Source organism: Streptopelia decaocto, assembly GCF_964273445.1.
Source record: "Streptopelia decaocto genome assembly, chromosome: 6".
NCBI classification, from domain to species: Eukaryota; Metazoa; Chordata; class Aves; order Columbiformes; family Columbidae; genus Streptopelia; species Streptopelia decaocto.
The window spans coordinates 50,682,260-50,709,699 of record NC_138660.1 but is presented as its reverse complement, the minus strand read 5'-3'; the positions used below and the strand labels follow the sequence as shown (position 1 = coordinate 50,709,699).

Below are 27,440 nucleotides of genomic sequence, written 5' to 3'. Positions count from 1 at the left end.
GAAGTCAGTTCTGGTTCCTGGGTTAAGGTGCTGAGGCAAGAGCGAGTGCCCTATGCTGGGAGCGGCTGCGGGCTCTGTGAGGCGCTCGTAAGTCTGAGTCGCTTTTAAGACCGCTCCGCTCCCTTCCGCGGGGAGTGGTGGGCGCTCGGCCCGGGGCGGGGGGGCTGGTGTGCGGGCCGTGGTGCCTGGCGGCGGGCTTCCCGCTCGCCCCTGCCCTCGGCCTCTCCCCACTTCCGCCATCCGCTCCAGGTCCGCCGCTTCCCCCTCCGGTGCCGCTTTGCCTGACGTTGGGAGCAGGGCAAGGGGCGCATAGTTTGCGCGCAGAGGTGCTCTCGGTGCCTGCGGAAGGGCCGGGCAGAGCGCCAGCGCCCTTGCCGCTCCGGGAGGGCCGCGGCAGCCAGGGCGGCGGGGTTGCTCGCGGATGACGATCGCCGGCGGCGGTGAGCGGAGGAGCAGCAAGAGGTGCGCTGTGTGTGGGACAGAAACTGCGCGGGTGTGAATCCCCAGCTCTCCCGTAAGCGCCGTCTTTTCCCTGAGCGCAGGGCTGTAACGCTGCTGTGGCTTCAGGGACTCCCTGCTGCGTTTCCGACTCTTCCCGTAGTCGGGCAAAGGAGGAATTTTGTCCATGAGAAAAAAAGGAAAAACGGAAAAAACGCAAGTGCAGTGAGCTCTCAGTCTCTCACAAATTATTACCTCAACAGGTTTCCAGTTCCCAAGATGATGGCAGCATAACTTAGAAAATATTTCCATGAAGCTATTTTGAAAGCAGAAGTGTGTAGAGAAGTACTTGCTTCTGGATGGCATCTATGTCCTTATATGAACCCATGAGAGGTAGGCATGTTTGTTATGGATGAATGTGTATATACACATGATTAGCTAAAAGTTTTTCAGAATTTAAGGTGTTTTCTGAGGTGCTATTAATATTCAAAAGGTGCCTCTTTAGTGATCTGCAGAGCTGGGAATTCAGAATAAACACAGCAGTATGCTGCAAGTCTTTGCGCTGGGGCTTTTTTGGCATTTGTCTCACAGGAAATTCATATTACTGCTGCTGTTTTTTTCCCACCTATAGCGGCAAAATGTTACTCATTTGAAGCAAGTATTTTAAGAGCAGGGGTGTCAAACTCATTTTCACCAGGGGCCACATCAGACTCACGCTTGCCCTCAAAGGGCCAAATGTAATTTTAGGACTGTATAAATGTGACTATTCCTACATTTATAGTGCTAAAATTACATTCGGCCCTTTGAAGGCAACCGTGAGGCTGATGTGGCACCTGATGAAAATTAGTTTGACATGCCTGATCTAGAGGTTTCATTTGGTTTGTTTACTTAAAGGTTTGTCTTACAACTTTTGCTATACTCCGCTGTTTTCCAGTGTTCAAGTCTTTACTCAAAGATGAAATTTTAGTTCTCCCTGCCAAAGCTTCAGGAGCAAAACACTCAAAGGTACTCACATTTGCAGGACCCCCTCATCAGACAAACTCTGGAGCTAGTCTCTCTCTGGCTCTGTCCCTGTTAGAATAAACGCAACATTTTTTATTGCTGCTTCTGTTCTGACTACATATTACTGTTAATAATTGGGAGAGTCTCTAGGATCTAATGAACATCTAGAATGTTGGTTGCTAAAGATCAGGATTGTCAACTTTGGGCTGAATGTGTTCCAGTTGCTGTACAGATACAGCATAACTAAGCCTGATTATAACAGTGAGGATATTTGTTTTGCTGGTTGGGGTTTATTTATTATTTTAGGGCTGCTGAGGTTTGTGGGGTATTTTGCTCTTAATGTTGCAAGAAGAATAAATGACAAGAACAGTTGGCAAATTCCCCGATAAATATTGATGCCTATGGAGGAGAAGGTGGAAAAGGAGCCAGTTTTTCTAACTGCAGGGAGTTCTGGATACGAGATGGATAACATAAGAAGCAGTTATATATTCCAGCAGCTGGCAGTTCAGGGTGTGACTACAGAGTAGTTTAATCCAATCTAAATCTAGATTGCTGCAGTCCTGCCCACGGCTAGTCTCATGTTCCCACTGCCTCCTTGTGTTTGCAGTAGTGCTGCAGCAGCCTCGCAGTGAGCTAGCTGCAGTTTAAATGTTGGGGTTGGTTTTAGGGTGTTTGTTATTGCTTTTTTGAGGAAGTAGGAAGCTACTTTGGTATACTCCACTGTGTATGAAAGAAATGCTAATATTGATACAAATAGGTAGGAAAAATACATGACCAGAGATAGGGGAAGGCAGGAGTATCCTTTTCTGTGGCAGTGGAACTTGCATCACTGCTACATAACTGTGATTTCATGTTACAGTTTTGAACTAATGCTGCAATTGAACACAGGAGTTCTGTCTGCATTTTGCTGACATTTGCATTCTTCTCCTATGCTGGCTTCCTTGTGTTCTCATGCCATTTGAAGTGGTCTGTGGAACTATCTGCATTAAAACTAGCACAACAAAAATACCTTTAGCATTTAGTTTTAAACTGGACTGGTTTGTTGATACAGATTACAGTAAGGCTGCTTGTGCTGGAAGAAAGGGAAGGGTGAGGTGGAAGCAGAAATGAGTGGGGGAATGTAACACCAATTCTTGTAGTTACAGTTCCATCTTAAAGTGACTCTTATTGTGCCTTTATTATTGTATGGAGTCTGGATTTTAGGGAGCTATCAGTACTTTAGCTATTATTCTCCTTATTTTTCCCTATGAAGTAGAAAATCAGATGCACTGCTACAATTCTGCGTGTTGGATCAATTACTTTTGGTACCAGCAGAACCCTTCGTTCATATGAAACAATTTAGGCATTTCACACAAAACTCATAAACTTGGATTTCAATAATATTTGTTATATCAGAGGATCCCTAAATGATTCCAAGCTGCTAAAGAATTCATTTCACCACTAATGAAGTACAGCCATGCCAGAGTTAACATACAATTGCTTTTCACATACACACACATCATTAAAATAAATTTTGCAGGACAAGATTTGCAATATCTATTGAGCAGTCTGTTGTACCTTCTAGGAAAGTCAAAGCACATTTCTGTGTTCAGGCTTTATGATATGGAAAATATTCAAGAGCAAAAAAACATGAACAAAATCTTCAAGTTGGGGAATGACCTATTAGAGAGCAGTGTAGGGGAAAGGGGCCTGGGAGTCCTGGTAGACAGCAGGATGACCATGAGCCAGCACTGTGCCCTTGTGACCAAGAAGGCCAATGGCATCCTGGGGTGTGTTAGAAGGGGGGTGGTTAGTAGGTCGAGAGAGGTTCTCCTGCCCCTCTACTCTGCCCTGGTGAGACCACACCTGGAATATTGTGTCCAATTCTGGGCCTCTCAGTTCAGGAAGGACAGGGAACCGCTGGAGAGAGTCCAGCGCAGGGCAATGAAGATGATTAAGGGAGTGGAGCATCTCCCTTATGAGGAAAGGCTGAGGGAGCTGGGTCTCTTTAGCTTGGAGGAGACTGAGGGGTGACCTTATTAATGTTTACAAATATATAAAGGGTGAGTGTCATGAGGATGAAACCAGGCTCTTCTCGGTGACAACCAGTGATAGGACAAGGGGTAATGGGTTCAAACTGGAACACAGGAGGTTCCACTTAAATTTGAGAAGAAACTTCTTCTCAGTGAGGGTAACAGAACACTGGAACAGGCTGCCCAGGGAGGTTGTGGAGTCTCCTGCTCTGGAGACATTCAAAACCCGCCTGGACACATTCCTGTGTAACCTCATCTAGGTGTTCCCGCTCCGGCAGGAGGATTGGACTAGATGATCTTTTGAGGTCCCTTCCAATCCCTAACATTCTGTGATTCAAGCTGCAATCCTTAGATTTTTGACCAGGGTCCAAGACAAGTTATCCTCATACCCTTCTTGCCTAGCTTATTCTTCTCTGACTGCACCACTTTCCTTAAGAGTAGCTGTGGTTTATGCATAATCCCAGCAGATAGTGAGAGATGATAGTGGCTGTCCATACTGCGTACTGTGCAGTAACCACGCTTTAAATATCAGGAGAGGAGATGTGAATTACTGTTTGTTTTGTTTTTAATCAATTCTGGTACTATTTGGAGTGTTTTTGAGATTTCACTAACCTATCCTCTGCTGTACTTATATTATGGTAAATCTAGGCATTAAAATTCGTGTCATATTACTACAGAAGCAAAGTACCTGTGTTTGCAAGTTCACTCTGTCTTGAAATTGAGGTATGTGACAATTAATAGTGTTGTAGTCTTATGTGTCAAAGTTCATGAGCTGTAGTTTCAGTAATTGTTATTGGAATTGTTCACGAAGTGTAAAAAGTTGATAGTATTGTGTGAAAAGATCTGAGTTTTGCTAATCCTTTCTGGTTGGTGTCACTGATTTTTAGATAAAATATGTTTTAATTCACCTTGCAGTGTTGCTTGTGTTGCCATTTTCAAGTATGGCACAGAATAGGATAGGTCCATGTGACCTAATGTTGTTGAACTTTTATCTTTTTATTGCTTAATGCCAAAAGCTGAATTTTATTTTGGTTTTTAATGCTGTTATTTCACAATTGACTAAACATTAAACTGTTAGAAATGTCATCAAATCAGATAACTGGTGATCTGCACAAATTTTAAGTCTCAGTCCTCAAACACTGTAACTACATATACATTCACACATTCTGTGCATCCAGAATTTTATTCAGAGTTAACCTGCTTTTATTTGGCTTTTGTTTAAACCTATCCCTGGACAGAAAATTAAATGTTGAGGTGAGCAGAGCTATAGTTCAAACTATTATGTGAGTTATTGCTCAAATATACTGCACATATTACTTGAACTTGATATTAGTACAAGTCATGTTGTATATGGTTTTAGTTACATACTTCTGTCTCTTAGAACTCTCTCTTTTTCCTTCTTATTACTTTTCAGGTCTGTTAACTTGATCATCTTTTGAGTGATGAAACAACATTGGGAATTATGGACAAAAACATTGGAGAGCAGCTTAACAAAGCTTATGAAGCCTATCGACAAGCATGCATGGATAGGGACCATGCTGTGAAAGAACTACAGCAAAAAGTATGTGTTAGGTTGCGAATTGTATCTTTAAAGCCATCCTTCCCTCGAAGGATCGTGGTACCCGTGGATTTCAGTTTCACTTTAGCTATAGGCACTTCAGTGCATCTGCTAAAGCTGGAAGCTGCCATTATGAAACCAGGCCAGTACACTGCCAAATAATGCATTAGGCTGTGAATCTAGTAGGTGGTTTTCAGGTTTTCAACCTTTAGGTTTTTTGTAGTTTTTAAAGGTGAGAAAAGAGTTGTCTGTTTTGGAGGATTAATGAAACAGCAAAGATGTGTATAAAATTTACCTAGCTTTAATGAAGTACTTATTGAAATTTAATTTGCTTTGTTAAAAATTACTTTTTAAATTATTAATCTAAATAGCTTAAAATAAATAATTTTTGTGTTAGTAGGAAGATATGCCATATGAATTACTAGTTTATTTTATGTCAAGGTCAAAGACTAATATGTTAAGCGCTGTGCAAACTATTAGGACAACAGAGTTTGTGTGTTTAAATGTTTACAGAAAACTTACCTTGAAATTATTACAATAAGTATTCATTTTTTAAAAATACTAATCTGTACAATTATTCTTTAATTATGAAGTAACAGAAAGATTCAGGAGGCATTCTGAACAGTAAGGAGAACCTTTGAATTTTTACCTCATCTATTGTTGAAAACATTACTTCAGCCAAAAATATTTTAGGACTTCTCATCATGTAGGCCAGCCTATTGCAAAGCTATCAGTTTTGGGCTTTGTAATACTATTTTTATTGTTATTTTATTCTACCCAACAATGGAACCTTTGTTATAGGAAGGATTGAATGTTTTTGATGCTACAGGCCTTTCCGAAACTTCCATAGAACTGGTAGGCTGGAACAGAAGAACCATACTCAGTGTCAAGTTACGGAAACAGAACTGGGAGCAGGGAAAGGTCTGCTAGAGAATATTCTTATATCTGGGAACAATCATGCCATCTTCTTGCTTGGCAAAATAAACTAGCCGAGGCACTGCAGAACAGCACACTCCTGTGTGCAGTCATCCACTGTGCAGTCTGTCTCCGTTCATAGTCTGTTGCAGCACTGCTGGTGCAACTCTATAGAGTTTTCTGTACTTAACAAGCACAAGTCAGTACATTTTGTGCTGAAATTGCAACTAACTTAACAAAAGGCAAAACATCTTAGAATGTTTGAAGAAAAAACAGTCAAGTTAATATTCCTGGGTCATCTAACAGTACATGAAAGATATTTCTGCCCAAGAAACAAGACATCAAGTGTAAGGTCAGATCACCCTTCTAAAGTCTATGGAAGAAAACCAGAAAAGTATGTGAGATCATCAGTGTTAAGCGAACTAAATGCTTGCAAGATTTCTATCTGCATTTTTGCTGGTTCGGAAATTTAAAACTAAAGCCTTTCATAAAGGATTACTGCCAGTTCAAATCTTTGTGCTAATCTTTCAGTAGTTGGATTTCATCACATCAAAAGAGAACAAAAGTATTTTTTCAAGAAGAGTTGATACTATAATTAGTTGGGGGGTTTTTGTTTGTGTTGTTTTTAGGGGGTTTGGGGTTTGGTTTTTTTTTTAACCCAACTCATGGGTTTTGAACGACCTTTGCACAGTGCTTTACTCTGGTAACTTCCTCTGTTCATTGTGTGGCCCTCATACATTGTTGGATTGTCCACCACTCTGTTGTTAACAGTTTACTACTTAAGTTACCGATAGGCCACTTGTTTTGCCAGTCTTTAGAGCTGGGAGCCATGTCAGGCACACAGAAGCCAGAGTCATCTCGGCCAGATGGTGTTTGATACAGATGGATGGTTGGTTGTCATGCAGATCTTCTAGTTGGTAACTTGTTGCTGCCATCTGACTCAAGGAATAATTTGTGCACACTGGCTGTCAAAAGCATCTTCTCTTCTGTCTGTTTTAGCTGTCATGTCTGTGCTCTGTACAGAAGTGTTGACAAGACATTGCTGTTGTACATTTTCAATTTGGTTCTCAGTGATTTTTCCGCTTCATGAGGTCTCTTATAGCTGCTGGAGTTTACTGCTCTTTGATCACTTTTTTTTTTTTTCTTTTTTTAAAAAAACTCTCATAGTACAACTACTACCTGGCCTTTTAAAATAAATTTTCCCTGTAGATTTTTTTTTCCTGCCTACTTTACAGACAAACACATTGGCCAGTAGGGATGTGTGGAATTTAAATGTGACCAAGATTTGAGAATTAGATAGCACTATGGATAAACTATGAATAGACATGAAAACAACACCTAGTCTTGTCCCAGGTTGTGACCTGTTTGATAATATTCTTAATTTCAGAAAATATTCTTAATTTCAGAAAAATAAAGTGCATTTCTGTAATTTTCCTTGTTAGGACTTCACAAGTTTTCTCGCTTGCTTTTAGCACCACTGTAACTGCAACACTAGGCATGTGCTAATGAAATAATAGGTTTTGGATTATTAGCATCTCTCTGCCACCTGACCATTTCTTCAGTTAACTGGCTGTATAACAATGTTCATACACTTTGGTGAAACGTGAGCAGTTTTATTAGGCTCTGTATGGCCTGTTTATAGCATGAGATGGAATATAGCTAGATGAAGAATGGGCTGATTGATTGCTTTTCCCCTGGGCTTTCTAGGTTAGAAAAACAAGTCTACTACATTCAAAGGAACAGGCAAAAGTCCATTCATAGGCAATTAAAGTTATTTACAAAATACCTCTTGTATGAAACAAGCAATGTTGCTGTTTTCCATTTAAAATCTATCTTTGGAAAGCCCATTTTAATATAATTTCTTTGTTAGAAGATACAGGGAAATAAAATTACATCTTTTTATAGATTAACTAACTGACCGGCATTGTGAAGAATACTAAAATTGTAATTTTAAACCTGATGTTTTCTATGGCTGTGAATGAATAATCCTAACTTAAAAGTTGTCCTGTCCTTTACAACTGCCACAGTTGAAACAGTTACTGAAAATTGGGATTTATTTTCTACAATGCTTTTTCTAATCAATGCTGTCTCAAAAATATGGACTTGCAAAGGTTACTGTAGTTGATTTTTCACACAAAGGTCCACAACTACAATTATCTTTAAAAATCAGACCTGCTTTTTATATGCCAAATAGGAGACCCCTAGTCAAAACAGAATAAGATTAATGCCAATTAAATTATATTTGCAGACAGAAAACTACACGCAGAAAATACGTGAACAGCAGGAAAAGATAGAGCTTCAAAACAGCATTATTGCAGAACTGAAATCACAGTTAGCTGCTCTGAATGCTAATAGAGGTATGTACTCCAGTTTGCACGTTATTTCATTTTATGCTGTGTTGCACTGAAGAATAGTTTTGACTTTGTTGCTTCAGTTTTTACAGTATACATCTCTCAGAGCAGGATCATACTTTTCTGTGAATGTGAGGCTTAACACAAATGTGCAGCTTCAAAATCTATTTTTAAAATGCAACACTTCTGAGGTTTCTCTTTATCATCTGCAGGAAATGGTGAGATTTTCTTTACATGTAGAACCTGCTTACACTGAAGCCAATAAAAGTTAGGAAAATATGGGTTCAAGTCGTTCACTAGAATTAAAACCAAAAATGTTACATGCTAATTTTACAATTATCTGTTAATAAGTTTAGCTTATAGGTTGTGCTATGGTCATGTTAGATGAGGCTTGTGATGCTAAGCTTTATAAGCAGGTAATTCTCTTTCAGATCAAACAGTCATTGATGGATAATTTTCCAATTTTTGGCTGTATTGCACAAATAAGAGAAAAGAGTCAAAGTAACCATGTGTTAATCTGCCATGCTCATTAAATATTTATTCGCACTAGCCTAACACTCCTGGTTTTCATAAATACTAGCGAAGTGGTTGGCTTTTATTTTTAAGAGCACATGTACATTCTTTATTGCTGGTTTAGCCTTGTATTGTCTCTAAGCACAGAATGGGGCTTCTCTTGCTTGTTTAATATGAAGGCTTGCTCAAAGAAAATAAAGAAGTTCATATAAACCTAGCTTCTTTTTAATTTTGCTTGCACTTAGAAGCTGACTGGCAACAGTGACAATCAGCTCCTTTTTTTTTAAGGTAATGCACATCCCTACATTCTGATGCATGAAGACATTGAAACTTCCAACTTATCTTTCGGCCAGCTTTCTGAAAAACTGAATGTAGCAAAGCAAAGAGAAAAACTCTTAAAGGTATGGTTGCCTGCAGTATACTTAAAATAAGATCGCATTTGTGCTGTGATTATACAATGAGAATCTAAAGAGGTGACATTTTTACCGGTGCCTTTGAACTGCACTTCTTCTAATTACACAGTCCTCACCTGAAGCACACAAGTATTGTGCTTCTGCGGTCTGCTTAGGTGAACTAGGCATATATCTTTGATCCTTCCCAGTTTGGCCATCCAGCTCCCTAGAATAGTTGTGATTGCAAAGTAGGAAACTACTTGCGTATTTATTTCTTAGCCTGCCAAAACCAGTGGTCAGAAAAGGACTTTTTCTCACAAGAGCTTTTCACATTGCAACCAGTTCACATATTTTTGCAACAAATGGAGAATGTGCACTCAGAAAGTGATGGAGTGGAAAGTGAAATATACATTTCTCTGGAGACAGTGGTGATTTGTTTTTTAAAATATCCAGTTTCAATACAATGTCTCTGCTGCCTCTCCTCACTGAAGTAACAAAGATTTTCACTACAGGCCATTCAGGAATAACAGCAAAGCAATAGTGCAGGATAGATGCGAAATACATTGGATAGATTTTGCATATTGACCAAAAACAGTGACAGAGATGCATGAAGTTGCATTGTTCTTATCCTAAGTCATCCTACCATGTTTTTTGACAACTGTCTTGTAACATAAAATCTCTTATTTTTTAATATGAATCTTCTTATCAGGGACCCCGTAGATGTTGTAAAAAGACACTTAAACGGAATCAGGCATAATTAAAATAATTAATCTTAGGATTTGTTTCCTAAATCTGAGCTATAAACTAATTATGCTAAATTCACATAAATGCATTTTTTATCAAAAGTGTTAATTTAAAAATAATTTCATTGGATTACTGATGCTTGCTTAATTATTTGGAAGAAATCTCATTTGAGACTAAGCCTTTGCAGACATTTTAAACATATTGTTCCGAAGATTTTCATACACTCTTATTTTATTTTTTAAAAAGTCTTTATATAATTTTTCTACATTAGAATCTGTAAACACAAGATGTCATTTCTTTCCTAATATTTGCATTTGTTTGGAGTACAACCCAGCTGAAGGGTTAATTCTTTGATAAAACATCTTTGCATATTTTTGCATTTCTCTGTCTTGAGTTGGATAAAAATTATGTCTCATGGTTGCACACGGACACCTGACCAAGTCTAGTATTTCATACTCTTGTTTCCAAATGCTTGCTCAAGGACAACTGTTTTAACTAACTTAGTCATATAATGAGTAGGAGAAAGGAAGGTATGCTATCTATTCTTTTCATATGGGGAAACACTGAGAAATTATGTGATCTATACAGAAGATTACAGGCAATGCATGAGAAGCTGGAGTCATTATTTGAGGGGCTGTTTTCTTAATGGAATGCAAGTTGTCTTCATCTGCATTTTTTTTTGTAGTCTCTTCTTGCAATTACCTCTCGGCAGTAGGTAGTTCATCTGTATTTTGCTTCATCTGTGCACATATATGTATATATAGACTCCATGAACAATCAGCTATCAACTATACAGTCTGCATTTAAACCCAGGCATAGTGCTATACAAATAAGGTCTTTTCAGAGGGGATCAGTAGAGATATAAACCCATGCAAGGTCAGGTTGACTCAGCCTACTCTGTGTTCCTGTTATTGCAAATGTAGTAGCTCTCTAGGTATTGAGAGCATGGATCTTGAGGAGAACATGTTTCACTGGACCAAGGCTGGTTTCTGCAGAGGTGTGTGGATATCTCTGCACCATCCTTCTGATTTCATAGGGGTTATAAGGTTTGGGAACAAACTAGGACGGATAAAAAGGTAAACTGCATGGAATGAATGTATGGAAAAAGCTGAGGAAATTGAACAGTAGCAAATCACCAGGACAACGTCAAGTTAACCTAAGAGTTCCCACTTCTCTGTCTTTCTGAATAAACGAAGTAAAACTAAAACAAAACAAAACAAAGTAAAAAAATTGATGCCATGTTAAAAACAAAAAGAGCTGATGCTTCGCCTGTAGGTAATCAGCCAGTAGAATGTCCTGCTTCAAGGAAAAACTGGACAACTTCACAGAAAAGAAATCTGTTGTGGTAAATAGAAACTATGACTAAGAAGGTCTGGGAATTTATTAAAATATGTATCATGAGTGCCTCCTGTTTTCTTGTTCTCTTCCATAGATGTCCTATTTTGACATCTGTTAGACCAAAAATCTATCATCCTGTCACTGACCCCATATAGTTGTCTTGTATCGAATTCAATAAAGTATTGGCTTTTCAGCTATTCAAATTTGGAAGCTCAATTATTCTGTTTCAAAGCCTGTAGTTTTCTAATCATACTCTATCCATATTCTGCTCTAAACCAAATAAATTCTGTCTACATCCATTGTTGTCTGTTGCATTAACTGCTTTATTCTACTTCATGACCAAAAATTTCAGGCTTGCAAAATGTACAGTTCCAGATGATAAATTATCATTATGGTCTTTCAGTTAGATGTTGCTGTTTCTTCCTGTCCTTCCTTGAAACTCAATCTCTCCATTGGCTGGAGGTGCCTGGATTTATCAGTACCTAGCTTTTGCTAAGTCAAGTGGGATTTCTGAGTGGACTATATCCTGTCCTGCAGTAAAGTTATAGAAATTCTGGATTGATTGTAATAGGTGCATGGTCAGAGCTTAAATTTCAGAGGTTTAAAGTGAGGGAGGGGTTAGCTTTTCTCTGTTTTCTAGAATGTGGCCATACTTGTGTGTTTTACCCCCTGTTGTCAAATTCTGTTGCCAGTGTGTCATTTTTTTTTTTTGTTCACATTCGTCTTCACTGAAAGAGGTGAGAGGACCGCATTGGCTTGATGGTCAGTATCAAGCTATACACAAGATTACCAGATTTTTTAAGTCCCCTGCTTGAGGAGACAAAATGGACCTAAATTACTGCCTGTTTTTTAATACAGCCTGACTAAACTTTATTAACTAAGAAGAATGTGGATCCAGTTACTGTTTCAGAGCCAAAGCTGCCCAGCAAACAGAAAACCTTTGTAAGCAAGATTAGACAATGTCAAGTAAAGCTTCTTCTGCATGCTATTTTTAGTATAGAGTCAGAATCCTTGTAAACTCCATAAATCATGATGCTAAAGTTAATACCTGTGACAAGAAAACATGCTCATGTTCATATTTTCCTGGGTCAAGAACCTCAGTATTAAACACCATGTGAGTTTTGATCAGAATTTCTTGTGCCATGAAATAGGGGAGGACACTGTGTGTCGGGAATGAATGATGCATATGGCATACAGGACTGTTCATCCTGCAATAAATGTTTAGGTCTTTTTTCATGCAGGACATAAGCAGAGGGATGGCAGATGTCTGGTAGTCATCTTTATGCTCAAAATTATGGTGCTAAAATGACTTAAGTATTAAGAGCAGCTGCTGCAGCAGTCTTGTAGAGTTGTGTGTTCCAGTCAATACCACTTCTTTAGTGTCACTTTGTTCCCTATCTTTGATGCAAAGAAAGCTGTACCTCATGATTTTATGCTAGCTGACAATTTTATGCATTTAGCTGTTCTTTGCTGCTGGTATGATGTGTGCAGTACGATTAATTAGGACTTGCTACCTGATAAAATAAATTCTGGTATTGATAGCCTTTCTTCTTATTGTTTCATCTGTCTAAGCTAACTTTACCCAATAACAAAGAAGAGTTTGTGGTTAAACTGTTATAAGTTACAGTTAACATTTTCTGAGACCAGTTATAGCAGTTCATCATAGTATTTTTCCTTGAAACCATCTGACAGTTTGCTTATCCTAGGAAGTCACTGAGTCAGGGCATTATAACACACTTCAGGGAAAAATAAAAGGACCTGCCTTTGCAGCAGTACAGTCTGGGGACTGATGGGCTGTGGAGCAGCTCTGCTGGAAAGGAGATGGGATCTTGTTAGACAGCAAGCTGAACATGAGCCAGCTCTGTGTCCTGGCAGAAAAGAAGGGAAACAGCTTCCTGGAGTGTATTAACAGGAGCACAGCTAGCACGCTCAGGGTAGCAAGGATCTCCCTCTATTCGGTGTTCATTGGACTGCATCCAGAATACCACAGCCAGTTTGGGGATCTCCAGTACAGGAAAGACATTGGTAAACTAGAGTGAGTTCTGGACTTGTCCAGCATGGAGATGGCTTCAGGGCAAGTTAATAGCTCCTCAATACCTATGTTGAGGTTACTGGGCAGATGGAGTCAGCCCCTTAACGGTGGTACATGGCAAAAGGATGAGAGACAATGGGCAGTTGAAACATGAAAGGTTCAGACTGGACATCAGGGAAGACTTTTCACCATGAGGGCATCCAGGCATTGGAAAAAGTTTCTCAGAGAGTTTGTGCAGTCTGCATCCTTGCAGAATTCAAGGCTAAACTGAGTAAGCTCATCAGACATACTTTGATTAGGAGCTAGAGAATGCTTGAGGCCCCTTCCAACTTGAATTATCCTCTGATCCTACAAAGCCTCTCCAAAACAAAATATGTTGATCTTTTCATAATATAGGTGTAACCTCTTTATTGGCTTTTAATACCAGCACGCTTAAAAGATCCATTGTGTGGCCAAGAACTTAACTGAGCAGGTATGACCTATGTGACATACTTACTTGTCATGGCATTAGCTTTAAAAACTTCAGCCAGTTTATAAATGTTGCCACATTATTGCAAGCACCCTAATTTAGTCAGTATTAGAAACTGTAAGCTATGAAGGGCTATATTATTGAAAGATCCCAAAGAGTGTAATCATCTCTCCAGTGTTTTTCCTGGTGTGATATCCTGATGGTGCACAAGAACGACAAGTATGTACTGATGGATCTTCATTGCTTAACCATCCGGTGTCTCTGTGGACCGCTCTGGACCAATCCCTACATGGCTGTCACTGTCAAGTAGAGTAGCCCCTACCTACCTAATCTTCAAATGCACAACCTCACTCTATTTAGGTCCCATTTGTAAATAAAATCTTCTTGAAAAAGCACTTATTTGCTTCTTTCCTCTTAACTTTGCCCTACCTGTCTACAAACTACGTTTCTGCATTTCACTTACATTACTTTTTATTGACTTAACCCTTTGGGCTTATTTTTCTTATACAGACAGACATGGAGCCTCAGACCACTTTTTGTGACACTTGGTACAGTTCAAGATCAATGTTTATATAGATTTTGTAAGCTGACAAGTGTAAGGTTTTCATAGCCACAGTTTTTAACCATGGGTTGTTTCTTGGAAGTTATCCAAGGACTATCTTTGTCCATATTAAAAAAAAATGTTTGTTGTATTCTTCTTAATTCTACCAAAAAGCCCACATACATAAAAATTCCATGAATTACCAGATGGATAGTTAAAGTGGGGTCAGCCACTGCTTTTTGTTTCACAAATCTTTATAGCATTGCAATATTTGCAATGTAATCCTGTTTATACATACGAATTGGGGCACGAGAGGCTGGTGAGGAGCCCCGGGAAAGGAGATCTGGGAATTTGGGCTGATGGCAAGCCGAATATGAGTCAACAGTGTGCCCTGACAGCCAAAAGGGCCAACTGTGTCCTGGGGTGCATCAAGCACTGCATTGCCAGCCAGGCAAGGGAGGCGATTGTCTCATTCTACACTGCAGTGGTGTGGCCCCACCTTGAGTAATGTGTGCGGTTCTGGGCACCTCAATATAAGGACAATGAACTATTAGAGTGTGTCCAGAGAAGGGCAGCCGAGATGGTGAAAGGTCTCAGGGCAAGACTTATGAAGAAGAGAAGGCTGAGGGGTGACCTCATCACAGTCTACAACTTCCTCAAGGGAGGCAGCAGAGGGACAGATGCTAATCTCCCCTCTCTGATGAGCAGCAGTAGGACATGAGGAAATGCAATGAAGCTGCATTGGGGAAGTTCAGACTGGACTTTAGGAAAAGGTTCTTCACTGAAGGGTGGGTCAGGTGCTGGAACAGGCTCCCCAGGGAAGTGGTTAGAGCACCAAGCCTGTCAGAGTTTAAGGAGCATCTGGATGACGCTCTTAGTTATGTGGTTTAGTTTTAGGTAGTCTTGTGAGGAGCAGAGAGTTGGACTTGGTGATCCTTATGGGTCCCTTCCAATTTGAGATATTCTGTGATTCTATAATTCTGTTCTTGGGTCTGCTTGAAAATTAAGTTAGCTGCAGAATATCAGCTTCTTCAATTTGTTTAAGATGGATTGAGATTCATGAAATACTATTTTGTTAAAATACATAAAATGGTAATGTGAATTATATAGTAAGTGAACCAAGAAAGCATCTTTATTTTTTATAAAAGTAATATGACTTTCATAAATTCAGAACATACAGTTGTTTTGACTAATCAACTGTGATGAGTTACATCTATGTAAGTGGTAGAAGATCCTTACTACCAGTTTAAAATTAATAATGCAATAAATAAGACTGGCCCTTACTTATGTTAAAAAAGCTTAATTTAGCATATTCCAGACTGCTGAATGGTGATATTCCACAAGCCTCAGTTCTATTAATTGTACTGGTGTTTCTAAAATTATTTTTTAGGAACAGTTAGAAAGTGAGAGCATGAAGTTGAAGCAACTTGAGGACAAAAACAATCAAAAGGAAAGGAAGCTTATATCTATTATTTCCAACCAAGAAGATAAAATAAGAACTCTGAAAAGCAAATTGAAAGAATTAAGTGAAGCACAGAAGGGTACAGAGATCCCAACGTATAAAAGGGAGGTAAGATAAGAAACGAAATATAGGTAAAATAAAGAAAAAAACTTCTATAAATTATTACTTCTTTCAAATATGTTTATACTAATTATTCTAAGAAACTGATTTTAAATGTCAGCACTATGTGATTACTAGGAAATTGTTAAAGTATACGAAGCGCGTGGGGAACACCAAACTATTAAATACTTATTGTTTGCTTTTTGTGTTAATTATGTTATGTCATTAAAATTTTCATATTTGTGAAAACTCTAGATTAGCATTTCTGTTTTATAATTTTCAGTTGGAAGTTTTTACCAAAATTGAGTTCACTTTTTCACTTTCACGCCACCCTATTTTTGTTATTGAATAGCATCCAGAGTGCTATTCTGTCCTTGTGGGATAGCTAGAGTGCAGCCACCAGTGTGAACCTAACCACATCAACACATTTTAGCTAGCTAATTTAAAGTGAATGTAGGTAAGAGTAGGAGCACAGCAACACATAACTTGTTGCTATTAGATTTCGCAAGCATTGCTTAACTTAAAATGGCAAGCGTTTGTAACCCACGTTGCAAGGTATAAGGCAGCTCAAATGTGTCTACAGGAGCTGCAGTTACACTTCAGTGTGAGGTAAAATGTAGGCTATTGGTCTGTGATTATAAACAATGTATCATTAAAATAATCTGATTTGGCAGAGATATGATCAAGCTCTGTGTCTGATTTGGAGCACATGAACTACCCAGGCCATCTGGTAACGTAGAGCTAGTAGAAGTGCAGCTTAATGACTGGTTATTATTAAAAAAAAAAAAAAAAAAAAACAAACCTTTTCATAATGTTTGGCAGATTTAAAACTATGTAATACTAGAGTGAACCACAAGGTGGTAGTCAAAGTTAATAACTTCTTTAAAAAACAGCTAGAACTCTTTACATATTAGCTTGTGATGTGTTCATTGAAAATTTCAGTGAATAAATTTATTTTTTAGAGCTAAAATAGCTGGACACCTCACTGACAACGTTATATACAACACATAATCTTACCTTATACATGACTGAAATAGAATTACAGTCAAGTAATATTCTTAGAACCAGTTTCCTTTCAAGGGAGTACAAGCAGAGGAATCCACAATGAGTTGCTAAGTTAAACTGAAAACAGGAATTTCACACAAACAGTAAAAAAATGGTTTGGTCATTTTCTGAATGTTCTGAGAGCTTCCAGAAGGACTAAATGAAGGATCCCATTATGTTTGTATTCATGTTAACCTGAAGAGCAAAATTAATATACTAACGTGTGATCAATATTTTCATATTTTACTTCAAGGTGAAAAGTAAGAAAGTTGTTCCAGATACGTATGAATTATCTCTAGGGATGTCTGATATTTCACCTGTGCTTGAAAGGTAAATGCTTTTGCAGCATTTGTTTAATTTGCTTTTGTCTTTTCTGCTATTAAATAAGACCAGCTATTTCCCTCTTTTCTACACAGTACCTTTAAAAATGGCAGCAGAGGTCACAGAGCTCATGTGGGAAGGTAATAAAGCCAGCAACTATGTGGAATCATAGCTGAGGCTTTGCAAGTATTTAGGGATAAGTTGGGAGGAAGCAAAATAGCCACTTGGTTCAGCAGGAGGTTAAACTCTGTGGGAAACAGCAGTGGATGTTAATGCCAGGTTTAGGATAAGCATTAACTCTGTTGCATTAACTCTCTTCAGAGCAGGAATGTACAACCATAATGGATTAACTGATGGCAGCACAGCAGAGGAGCCTGCTGCGCTGTCAGGAGGAGGTCTGATAGTCAGCACAAAGAAATAATTCTTGGCCTGATCCATCCTAAATGAGAGAGTTTGAAACCAAGTTATCTGTAAGCTGAAGCCAGCCAGCCCTTGCTATGACCAAGGGACCAAAAGCAGTATATTTTGTAAGCAAGTATTCCCTCTTCTGCCAGTGTTTTGGGAATAACATTGACCACAGTGTTAGGCTTGCATTTTTCACAGGATAGGGCAGTAATAACACTTCCAACAAATTTGCTGAGGTAAAGTAGAAGATTCTCTCTAAGGTGAGGCTAGGAGAATATTAGGGAAAAATATCATAAACTCTTGCTGTCATCTTATAGTCTTGCCTAGGCATCTGCTTTTGGCCACTCTCAGACATAGGCTAGGTGAACTATGTGGATCTTTAGTCTGACTTACTACTGCTTTATGATAGGAAATAATACTGTAGTGTGATAAAGACTTTCTTGTCTTTACTGATTTATATTTGAAAAATTAAAAACCTTCATCTGTCTTCTGTCTCCCTCCTTTCAAATAGCTCCCTTACTTTACTGTTTTCTTGGAAAGAGGTATGTGACTGGTAAGATTACTGGTAATCTTACACTGGTAAGATTATAGTATCACAAATGTCTAGCAAATAAAGATTGATTCATCTAATCATATGTATATTTTAAGGCTCCAATTAGAAACTTGTGTTAAGAGTCATTTTTACTTTGTTGTTTATAAAAAACCCTGAAAAATGGTCAGAATGTGTTAACAGTAGCAATGTTAACTCCTTCTGTAGATTCGTTTTCAAATAAGATACAAATAGACACAGCACAGCAGAAATAGGAACACAGCTCATGACACTCCTGATTGCTATATGAATAAGCAGTAAAAAGGAAAACAATTCACTGGATTAAAGAAAAATCCTTTTGAGCTCTTTTGGTAGAAAGATGCAAAAGAGAACACAAATCCAGCTTGTCACCAACTTCACTTTTTCATCTCTGAAGTTCATTTCATAAAATCCATTATATTGTGCTTAGAAATATAAATTGCTCAGCAAGTTTATTAAAATTTCACAATGGAATTTTATTGATGCATCAGTAACTGAATAACATTGTGCCTTTGGGCAAATCAAGCTCACGCCAGTATGAAGAAATATTTTTACCATTCTCAGTGCAGATAACTAAATATCAGATGTCCATATGATACTCTGGAAAAGATATAAATAAAAATATCTGTCAAAAATAGAAGGAAAAGTCATGTGACTCTCAAAAAGAGAAGGAATGGGTTCACAAGCCCCTCTCCAAAACATCAGGTAGACAGGGAAGGAAGGAGCAGTAACAAATGCTTGTGTCTTCCTTCTCCTGCAAAGTATGAAACACAGAAAATTAATGTTCACAGCAGCAGCATATTATTTTCCCAAGAATGAGATGGTAACACGACCCTTGTGAAAGAGAAGCTATTCCACAAAATACGTGAGAGAACTGAAAGAAATATAAAAGCTAGATTTTTTTTGGGGGGGAGGGGAGTGCTTCTTGAAGGGTCAGGCCCTAAGCTCAAATATATGTGTGTATAATATGACTAAGCAGCAACATTTTCTTTTCCCTCTTCTGCTTGCTTTTACTGAAGAGAACAAAAATACATCTACATATGTTGAGGAGCAAGGTATCCAAGTAGCTTACACTATTGTTTTTCTCTGGTTCGTGGGTGTGACTGGATTAAAGGTCACAACAAGCTGGATTGGTTGACTCTTTAATTTACAATTTTGGTCTTCCAGGGATAATCTGGAGACTGTTTTCCAGCACATGAAAGAAGAGTGTCATCGAATATGTATGCTAGCCAAAGAACAAGCAGACCAACTGAGTGCATTTAAGATAAAGCCAGAACCTGAAACTGGTAATATCCTACTTAAGCTCTTATTGTGATTCAACTGTTTGAAAGCTTTGCTTTATATTTGAAAATACTGTAAATTACACATACATAGAAGTATTTCCACTGTTTACCATCTGCCTTTTTCAAGTCTGTTCACATGGTGCTCAGTATTTCACCAAGAAAACACACCGCCAGTTTTGGCATTCTATGATGAATGCTCCAAACCACATGCTATAAAAGATAGTCATCACATCAATGGCTCTTGTAATTGTTTTGTCCCTTGGAGTGAGAGGCAGGCACTTACTACATGTGATATCCCATCACACTGTGTGAATGACAGCATTTGCTTGCTTTTAATTTAGCTGTCAGTTCAAAAGATGTCTGTTATGAATGTCTCCAGCCCTGTATCTGTTAGAGGAAAATTGCTGGACTGAGGAGAGTCAGAGGACTTATTTTCTAGACTCCCTTGTGCAGATTCGTGAATACTGTTCCATCATATGGGACAAGACCTTAATCCAATACTTCTTGAAAACAAAAGAAAGGTTTGATTTTTGCTGCAACTGGAGGTCCTGAATGTCCAGTTCTGGTAATGCTTACATTTAATATAATGTAAGCTACTATGGGTTTTCCCTACTAGCTTTTCTTAATAGTAGAATCAGACTCTAAACTGATTTCAAAAAACACCTGCCAAACTTACATGAAGCAAAAGACGCTGATTTCAGCACTTGCTTCTAATTGAGGTTATACCGTTACTGACGTTAGTTACATTAAGTGCTAATGTGTAGCTTGTTGCTTCAAATTGCTGTGTCTGAACTGTATTGTTCTGTTCTGATTGTACACAACTAAACTGTATTATTTGGGGGTGGGAATTTTGGGGTATGAGTGCGTAGCAACTTATTTCAGAATTGATTTGTTTTCCATAAATAAGTGCCTAACTCAACTGTGTGAAAAGCTATACATGATATAGATTTAATCTGCTTGATTTCTGTTACTTCCATGGCCCACATTACTACAATATCTGAGTTATGTCGGAAGGCTGCTGTACAATTGGTATGTCCTGAAGTTATTCTCTCCCCTGATTAGGAGTAACCATGAGTATTACTACTGTTTTTTTCTAATAAAGTGCCAAAAATTAAAGGGGAATTCTCAAAACAAAGGCAAAATATGGTCCCACTTATGACTACTTACTCAGTTTAAATATTTACCTAATTTGGAAACCAATGGGAATTTGGTACCTGAATACCTTCTAAAATCATGCTCATGGTGCCTAGCATGTTCTTGGCACTGTGTGAAATGGTTTCGGTTCCAGCTTCTATTTCTGCCGGAACACTTCAGTAAATATGTGCAAGTATGTTTTAAGAGTATGGGACAACATGCTTTTCAATAAAATGAAAATGTTTATAGCTATAAAACAAAGACAAATGGAATTATTAGGACAGAAAGAACTATGCCTCAAACTGATTTCAGAGAGAAAAAATAAAAGTTAAAAAGCCAAGAAGGAAGACCAAAAATCTCTCAAGGAAAGAAAAAAAAAAACAAAACCACCACCTTTAATAACTATACTTCAGTTTAATGACTTCTTCATTTTTTTTTTCACAGAAATACAGTTTTCCATGCCAATACAGTGCACTGATAAAACTGATGAACAAGCAGAAGAGCTTTTTAAGACTCGGGTTATAAAGGATATAAATAGAGGTGCATCATGCATCACATCTATCACACCAAGAGGAGTGGGCCAAGATGAGGACAACAACTCTGTAGAATCACTTTCTAAATTTAATGTCAAGCTTCCACCTACAGACAATGACTCTGCTTTCTTGCAGAGCACTCAGGAAAAACCAACAGTTCCTTGTACCAGTATAGCTGAAAACATGCTTCAAGATCATCATTTTAACCTGGAGCACAGAGACTGTGCTGTTAACCTCAGTAAATTGGAACCTAACTCATTTGAAGCTCATGGAGTTGATCTCATGACCTCAGCTTTACAAAGCTTAACTACTGTTGACAAAACAAACCCCCCAAATCATGCAAACATGCCCATAGAAAATACCCATGACAAAACATGTTTCAAAACAACAGACACGAGTTTCACATTTGTACCTAAGCACACAAACCAGGGTATACCTGAAGTAATTTTTTCTTCTTTAGAAGCTGCTGGGACAACCGTCAGAGGTCCTCATCAGGTATCTTTTTATAAATACATTTCAAAAAATTGTAATGATTCAGACAACCACTTTGCATATATATTTGAGACAGGATTAATATATTCTGTCAGGTATCTCATCAGTCTTTTTTTTAAAGACAATATCTCTTGTCAGTTCTTCCTGATACTGAAGTATGTGTACAAGTTACTTTTGCAGTTAAAGGGCAGAAATTAAAGCAGATGTAAGCACTGTATATGTTTGCACTAATATCAGTTCATTTAGATATTAATTGCTTCTATATCTATTTCAAAGCTGTCATTAATCAGAAGTTGCCCCCTCGATTGCTTTATTTCTACCCTTGATCTCAGTTGAAGAGGGCACATAATTCTTTTAATTGTTGTTAATGTACAACAGAGAATATGAGAAATGGACTGAGTAAAAAGCTGAACAAATAAACCCTGTGGAAAAATTATCTACTTTTTATCTTGATCTGATATATAAAAAGCACCCTATTCCTCCCCTCTAAGAAAACTTTATTTTTTTTCCTCTCGGTTTAAGCAGTCAAGGTGGAAAGCAAATTTCTTTTTTCAAACGAAGGGAAGTTCACTAAAATACTGACTTTTATGTTTATGTAGGTACTTTCAGCTTTAATTTTGGTTATAGCTACTTGAAGTCCATAGGAGCTTCTGAAAGCAAGGCCCAGTTGCTTTAAAGCAGAAAAACATTTCAGCAGGTTCTGACAATCACAGCTCTGAATACTTTGCTGCTTTTCTGTAACACCCTGTCTCAACCGAAGTTGCTGGCAAAATTATTATGGACCTTTACATTTCTATGGCTTTTCTTACACCTTGTAAGAGGACACCTTATCAAGAATAAGCAAATAGTGATATTTAGGAATTCTGTGAGGGTGGATTTGGCATACTTTTACTATTTACATTGATGTCATTTTCTGTTCTTTGCAAATGACAAGGTACATGCAGCAGAAGAGCTTTACCTCTCAATTTGGCCACTGCATGACATGCAGAACTAGCATTTGGAAAGTGTTTTTAGGACATGATCATTTTGATGTTTTCTCCTAAAACATACCCAGTCTAGTTTAATTTTCTAGTGCAGACCAGTTTTGGATGAAGAGTTTAAAGCATGTTAAATTTGCTGTTCTTCAAAACTGAAACTATAAGCCTGATCTTTCAAAATGTATTTTAAATATGTATTTGTAATGTAGGAGATCTCAATTCTTTATCAACCTACTAATAACAGTTTTTTGTTGTGTTTTTATTTTCATTGGATTCTCAGTTAAAGTTGTAGCTGAGTTAAACAAATTAAACCAATTATTTTATCAGTGGTAGAATTCCTGTGGAGCTGTGAAGCATTCACTCCATCCTCTTTTTCTGTATTGCCTCTCCAGTTTGTTCTCTTACTAGTTAGTCTGTGTATTCATTTTTCAATAGATGGCACCCTGCATTGCATATTACAGCAAGTGAAACAGCTGGTATGTTGATGATAAATTGATAGAGGAGTATGCAGCTCAAAAAGTAGAGAAGAATAGCAGTTAAATAGCAATAAGCCTTTGGTTTGATCCTTGGTATTTCTGCAAAATGAGATTAATTTTGAGCTATCATTTAAAATATAAATATCTACTTTATGGAGAAAATGTAATAAAGCTAATGCTAACACTTGAAGAAAAGAAAGGCAATGGTGAACTGTTTCAGTATTTCTAAGTCATACCTACAATAGCACTGTAGAACATAGAGGACATTGATTAAAGTATTATATTTTATCCAGAAGCTTGTTTGAAACAAGCCAATATTAATTTAGAATCCATTAAATATACACCTGTGTATATCAATACATTTAAACATCAGTCACCTTTATTCAGCTGCCTACAAAAGAGGTTTCTAAGTATTTTTCGTGGTGGATTGGACTCAGCTCGAGAGTTTTTTCCTGACTGTTAATTGATTCGCAGATAATATATATGTATATTAAAATACTAATGTTTTTAAATAGTTACATGCATACATGCCATTTTGACTATATTAAGCTTAGCAAAATTTATGTATAAACTTCTTAGTATTTTTACTACCTTCCTAAGGGGTAGTTACAGTGCTTATGACTTCCATCATCCCTGCCACTGCTGAACCTCCAGTAGGGAGGAATTATATACCTGATTTTTTTTTCCTAATGTAGATAAAACTTTCAAGTATTTACTACATATGTTAACTTATAAAATGGAAAACCCCATCAATGCAATAGATTTGGCAACAGTAAGTTCTTGGAACTGTTCTCAGTTGCTGTAATAAATTTAGATCTTTCCTTCTATGTGGATACTAAATGTGAAAACTCAGTAGTGTTTTCTTAGGATGTAACTTAAAAAAAAAAAAAAAGTGACTGAAAAGAGCAGCAGATTAAAATAAACATGGATATTAGTGGACCTAGGATTTTACAGACTACATTTAAGTAAGACTTGCATGTAGATGTGTGTGTTTATCAGTATTTACAGTTTGAGGGGGTTGTTTCCACCAAAATATTTCTAAGAATGTTCATGATTTTAAAAGCAAATTGATAGTCTATTGATCTTAATCTGAATGTTAATGTTTTTGAAATGGAACATCTGCTCAAATATATCCCTATTCTGAAAAGCACATTAAGCACATGCTTAACACTCAAAGAAAGAAAGGGAATTGCCTGCCTCGGTGGGTTCCCCTTGTGCTTCCAAGGTTAGAAATCTTACTATGTCCTTTGTGGCGTTTTTACAGTACTATTTTATCTTTTTTTTTTTTTTTTTAAATGGTGCTTCTCATAACAAGATATGAGAAACAAGTAATTCTAAAGACATTTTGTAGGGATGTTTAAGTGTGTCAGTGTCTAGATAGATTTAATATGCAATTTACACCAGCAACATACAATAAGTAAACTCTTTGAGCTCAAAAAAAGTGGTGTGATTGTGCTTAATTACTAATTAGTCAATTTAATTATATGGATTGCTGACCATAATGAAAGACAGTAAATCTGCTATTGCTGTCTGATAAGCTAAACACTGTTTAAATAGGGAATGGACAGGAAATTGACTCCCAAAGTTTAGCTGGTTTAAAAAGGAGGATTAACCACCATGAAAGCCAGGTTAGTTATACTGTGAGTTACCATGGGAGGAATAAACAACAGATTCTAATGGTTTGGCATGATAAAATTTGAATTAGAGCTGAAAATTAAAACTTACTTGGATATCGATAGAAAACAAAAATTAAAACTTCTGAATAAACTACTTTCTAAAGTATTCTTGCTTGTCTTTCCATGTGTGAGTGAAGCACGAGAGAAGAAAACTGAGCCAAAAAAAACCTGTAGGGCGTCCTCCTCTTATAGGTTCCATCCCCACATAGAGCTCATACCAGCTTGCTGATGTTCTGTCTACTTTGCAGTCACAGCACTATGCATTTAGTTTTTGGTTTACTCAAAACCTAAACATCCCAGCCATATAACATAAAGATGTATTTTATCTTATGATGCTAATACTAAAGTAATTAATCTTATTTTTTAACTTTACTTTGAAAACTGATAGACTTTTTGATTCCTAGTTGGCATGACACTAAATAGTGTACACTGACTTAAAGTATGTATCAAGCTGAAGTGCCTTGAACTCCTGTGTCATGTACACAGACTTGCTGGCTTTTAACTAACTAGCTCAGGCATCAAAAGCAGTGTAGCTACTGAACCAAATTTAGCGTAGTTCACAGAATTGCCTGAATTCAGGGATAGTTATTCAGATGGTGCCTTTCAGTTTGATGCTGTCATGGCGGAAGGAATTCCAAAGCAGATTATTAGAAACACATTTACACTAAAAGGCAGTCAGAGCAAATAAGTAACTTTAGCCATATGACATGGTTCTACTCATTTTGTAAGTAAACTGAAAACTAGTTATATGTCAATAACAATACAAATATGTTTCATATTAACTCTTTACAAGAAACATTTTATTCAAAGGTAAAAATGTGTTTTCTCATTTCTGTTAGGTGGCTATTATGAACTGGGGCTCCTACAGTAAAATACTGAAAGGCAAAATTAGAGAAAAGCCTAAATGTGTATCGGACACAGATCAGATAGTACAGATTTTTGCTCATAGCGGTATTTATCATTAATAAATACCAAGGCATAAAAGTCCCATCTTGCTTTTCTTAAATGAGAACTCTCTAGTTAATGTCTCTGGCCAGACAGGTGCAAAAGACACCTACTTTAAAGAGGCAGATGTTTTGTTATATAAATATAAACCACAGCATAATGTAAACCACAGCAGTAATCATTTTCTGTTTCCTTTAGCTTGTTTGGCAGCCTCGAGACAATGATTTGCTGGCACAACCTTATACAGACTCTGAACTGAATCAGTGTGGAATATGTGAATTCTGTCGAGAAGTTCTACCACCATCTATAACATCCAAGGAAGATTTTCTTCGGCATCTGTATTCCCACTTTAAAGTACAGTCTTAATGCATGAGAATTCAATGGATCCCTGGTTTTGCATACACTTGGTTTATTTTGTTCAATAGATATGCTAAGAATTTAAGAATTAAGACATTGTAACGAGAATTCCTGACTGAAAGTGTTTGTCAGATAAGCACATTTTTAATTGTCCTTTGGCGAGGTAAAATGAAACTCTAAGTCACTCAGTACTGTAACTCACATTATTGCTTGTTATGCTTCAATATTACCTTTGAGAGTGATTTTAAACACCTTTTTTTTTACCCAATTAGTTGTTGCCTGAGTAGGCCCAAAGTCATGATTATATTTATGAGTGTAGACTTGCGGGATTAACGCCTTAATCTGGCTGGGGAAATTGGTGTAATGCTAGGATTTTTTTTCTCAATATCCACTTACGTTATTATGTTTTTCTTGAAGTAAATAGGAAGACGTGTGCTCTCATTTTTCATTTCTATTATAAAATGTCCACATTTAACTTACAATAGTGAACCTCTTAATTCAGATTCTTGTAAAATCGTCACAGTAACTGAATGCCAAATTGCCAAAATTAGGAGAGACTTTTTCACTAGTAACATAAATGGATGGTTGACTTTCCCAGATGAATTGTTTACTAGAGAGAGTAATCAAACACAGCACATAAATGACTCTTTTGCCAAAATGTAACAGGAGCAGTTTTATGGATATGTTACATGCTATAAAAAAATAGCTATTTTGTTCATGTACCTTTCTAGCATTAATAATTAGTAAAAATAGTTTCATAGAAAAGCTTAAATTAATATGAAGCATAGAGTGAGAAAAGGTTAAACTTTCCCTAAAACTAAGAGTACAGAAGATTATTTCCCTTTCCTTCTGGTCTGCTATGAAGGATTGCTTAAATCTGTTACAGCTTAGAAAGGAAAGGGGAAAACCTAATCACACAAATCTCAGTGACTTCATTTTTAGCCTGAATATGCTTAGTGGCTTTCTCAATACAATATAAATTTATGTTTAGTTGAAACATTGCATTCTGATAAAGTTTGCACGTTTTCTGGATTTATTGAGCTCAAATTAAAAAGTGGAGGGTTTTACTAAGTAATTTAAATTAACAATAAAGGGTGGCTTAGAGCTTTTTACATTTGAACGGGTTTTAGTCCTGGTACTTGATAATTAGCATTAATATTTTCATAGCAGCAAAGCACAACAGTTTCTCTTTTTAAAGATTCGTTCACAGGTGACCAATTTCTGGAAGAATTAACACCTGCATAATTTTTAGAAATTTTTTCTACAATTATTTTCTCTATTTTAAACATCTCATGTTTGTGACTGGCTGTCAACAGAGTGTACTGTAATAAACAGCAGTGTGCAGTGTATGTCTGCTACCGGA

At 37.3% G+C, this 27,440-nt stretch overlaps 1 protein-coding gene across 2 annotated transcripts; it reads left to right on the top strand.

The window, feature by feature from the left end:
- TANK (TRAF family member associated NFKB activator) lies at positions 1-27,440 on the top strand. Of its 2 annotated transcripts, none has more exons than XM_082054886.1 (10): positions 1-87; positions 702-831; positions 4,867-5,013; positions 8,174-8,282; positions 9,078-9,190; positions 15,696-15,875; positions 17,164-17,240; positions 19,372-19,490; positions 21,066-21,649; positions 25,919-27,440. In XM_082054886.1, the coding sequence occupies exons 3-10, from the start codon at positions 4,915-4,917 to the stop codon at positions 26,084-26,086; spliced, it is 1,449 nt and encodes a 482-aa protein (XP_081911012.1). In that variant the 5' UTR covers positions 1-87; positions 702-831; positions 4,867-4,914; the 3' UTR covers positions 26,087-27,440. The 2 variants fall into 2 exon arrangements, with proteins under 2 accessions (XP_081911012.1, XP_081911013.1); XM_082054887.1 differs by lacking the exon at positions 1-87 and adding an exon at positions 121-462.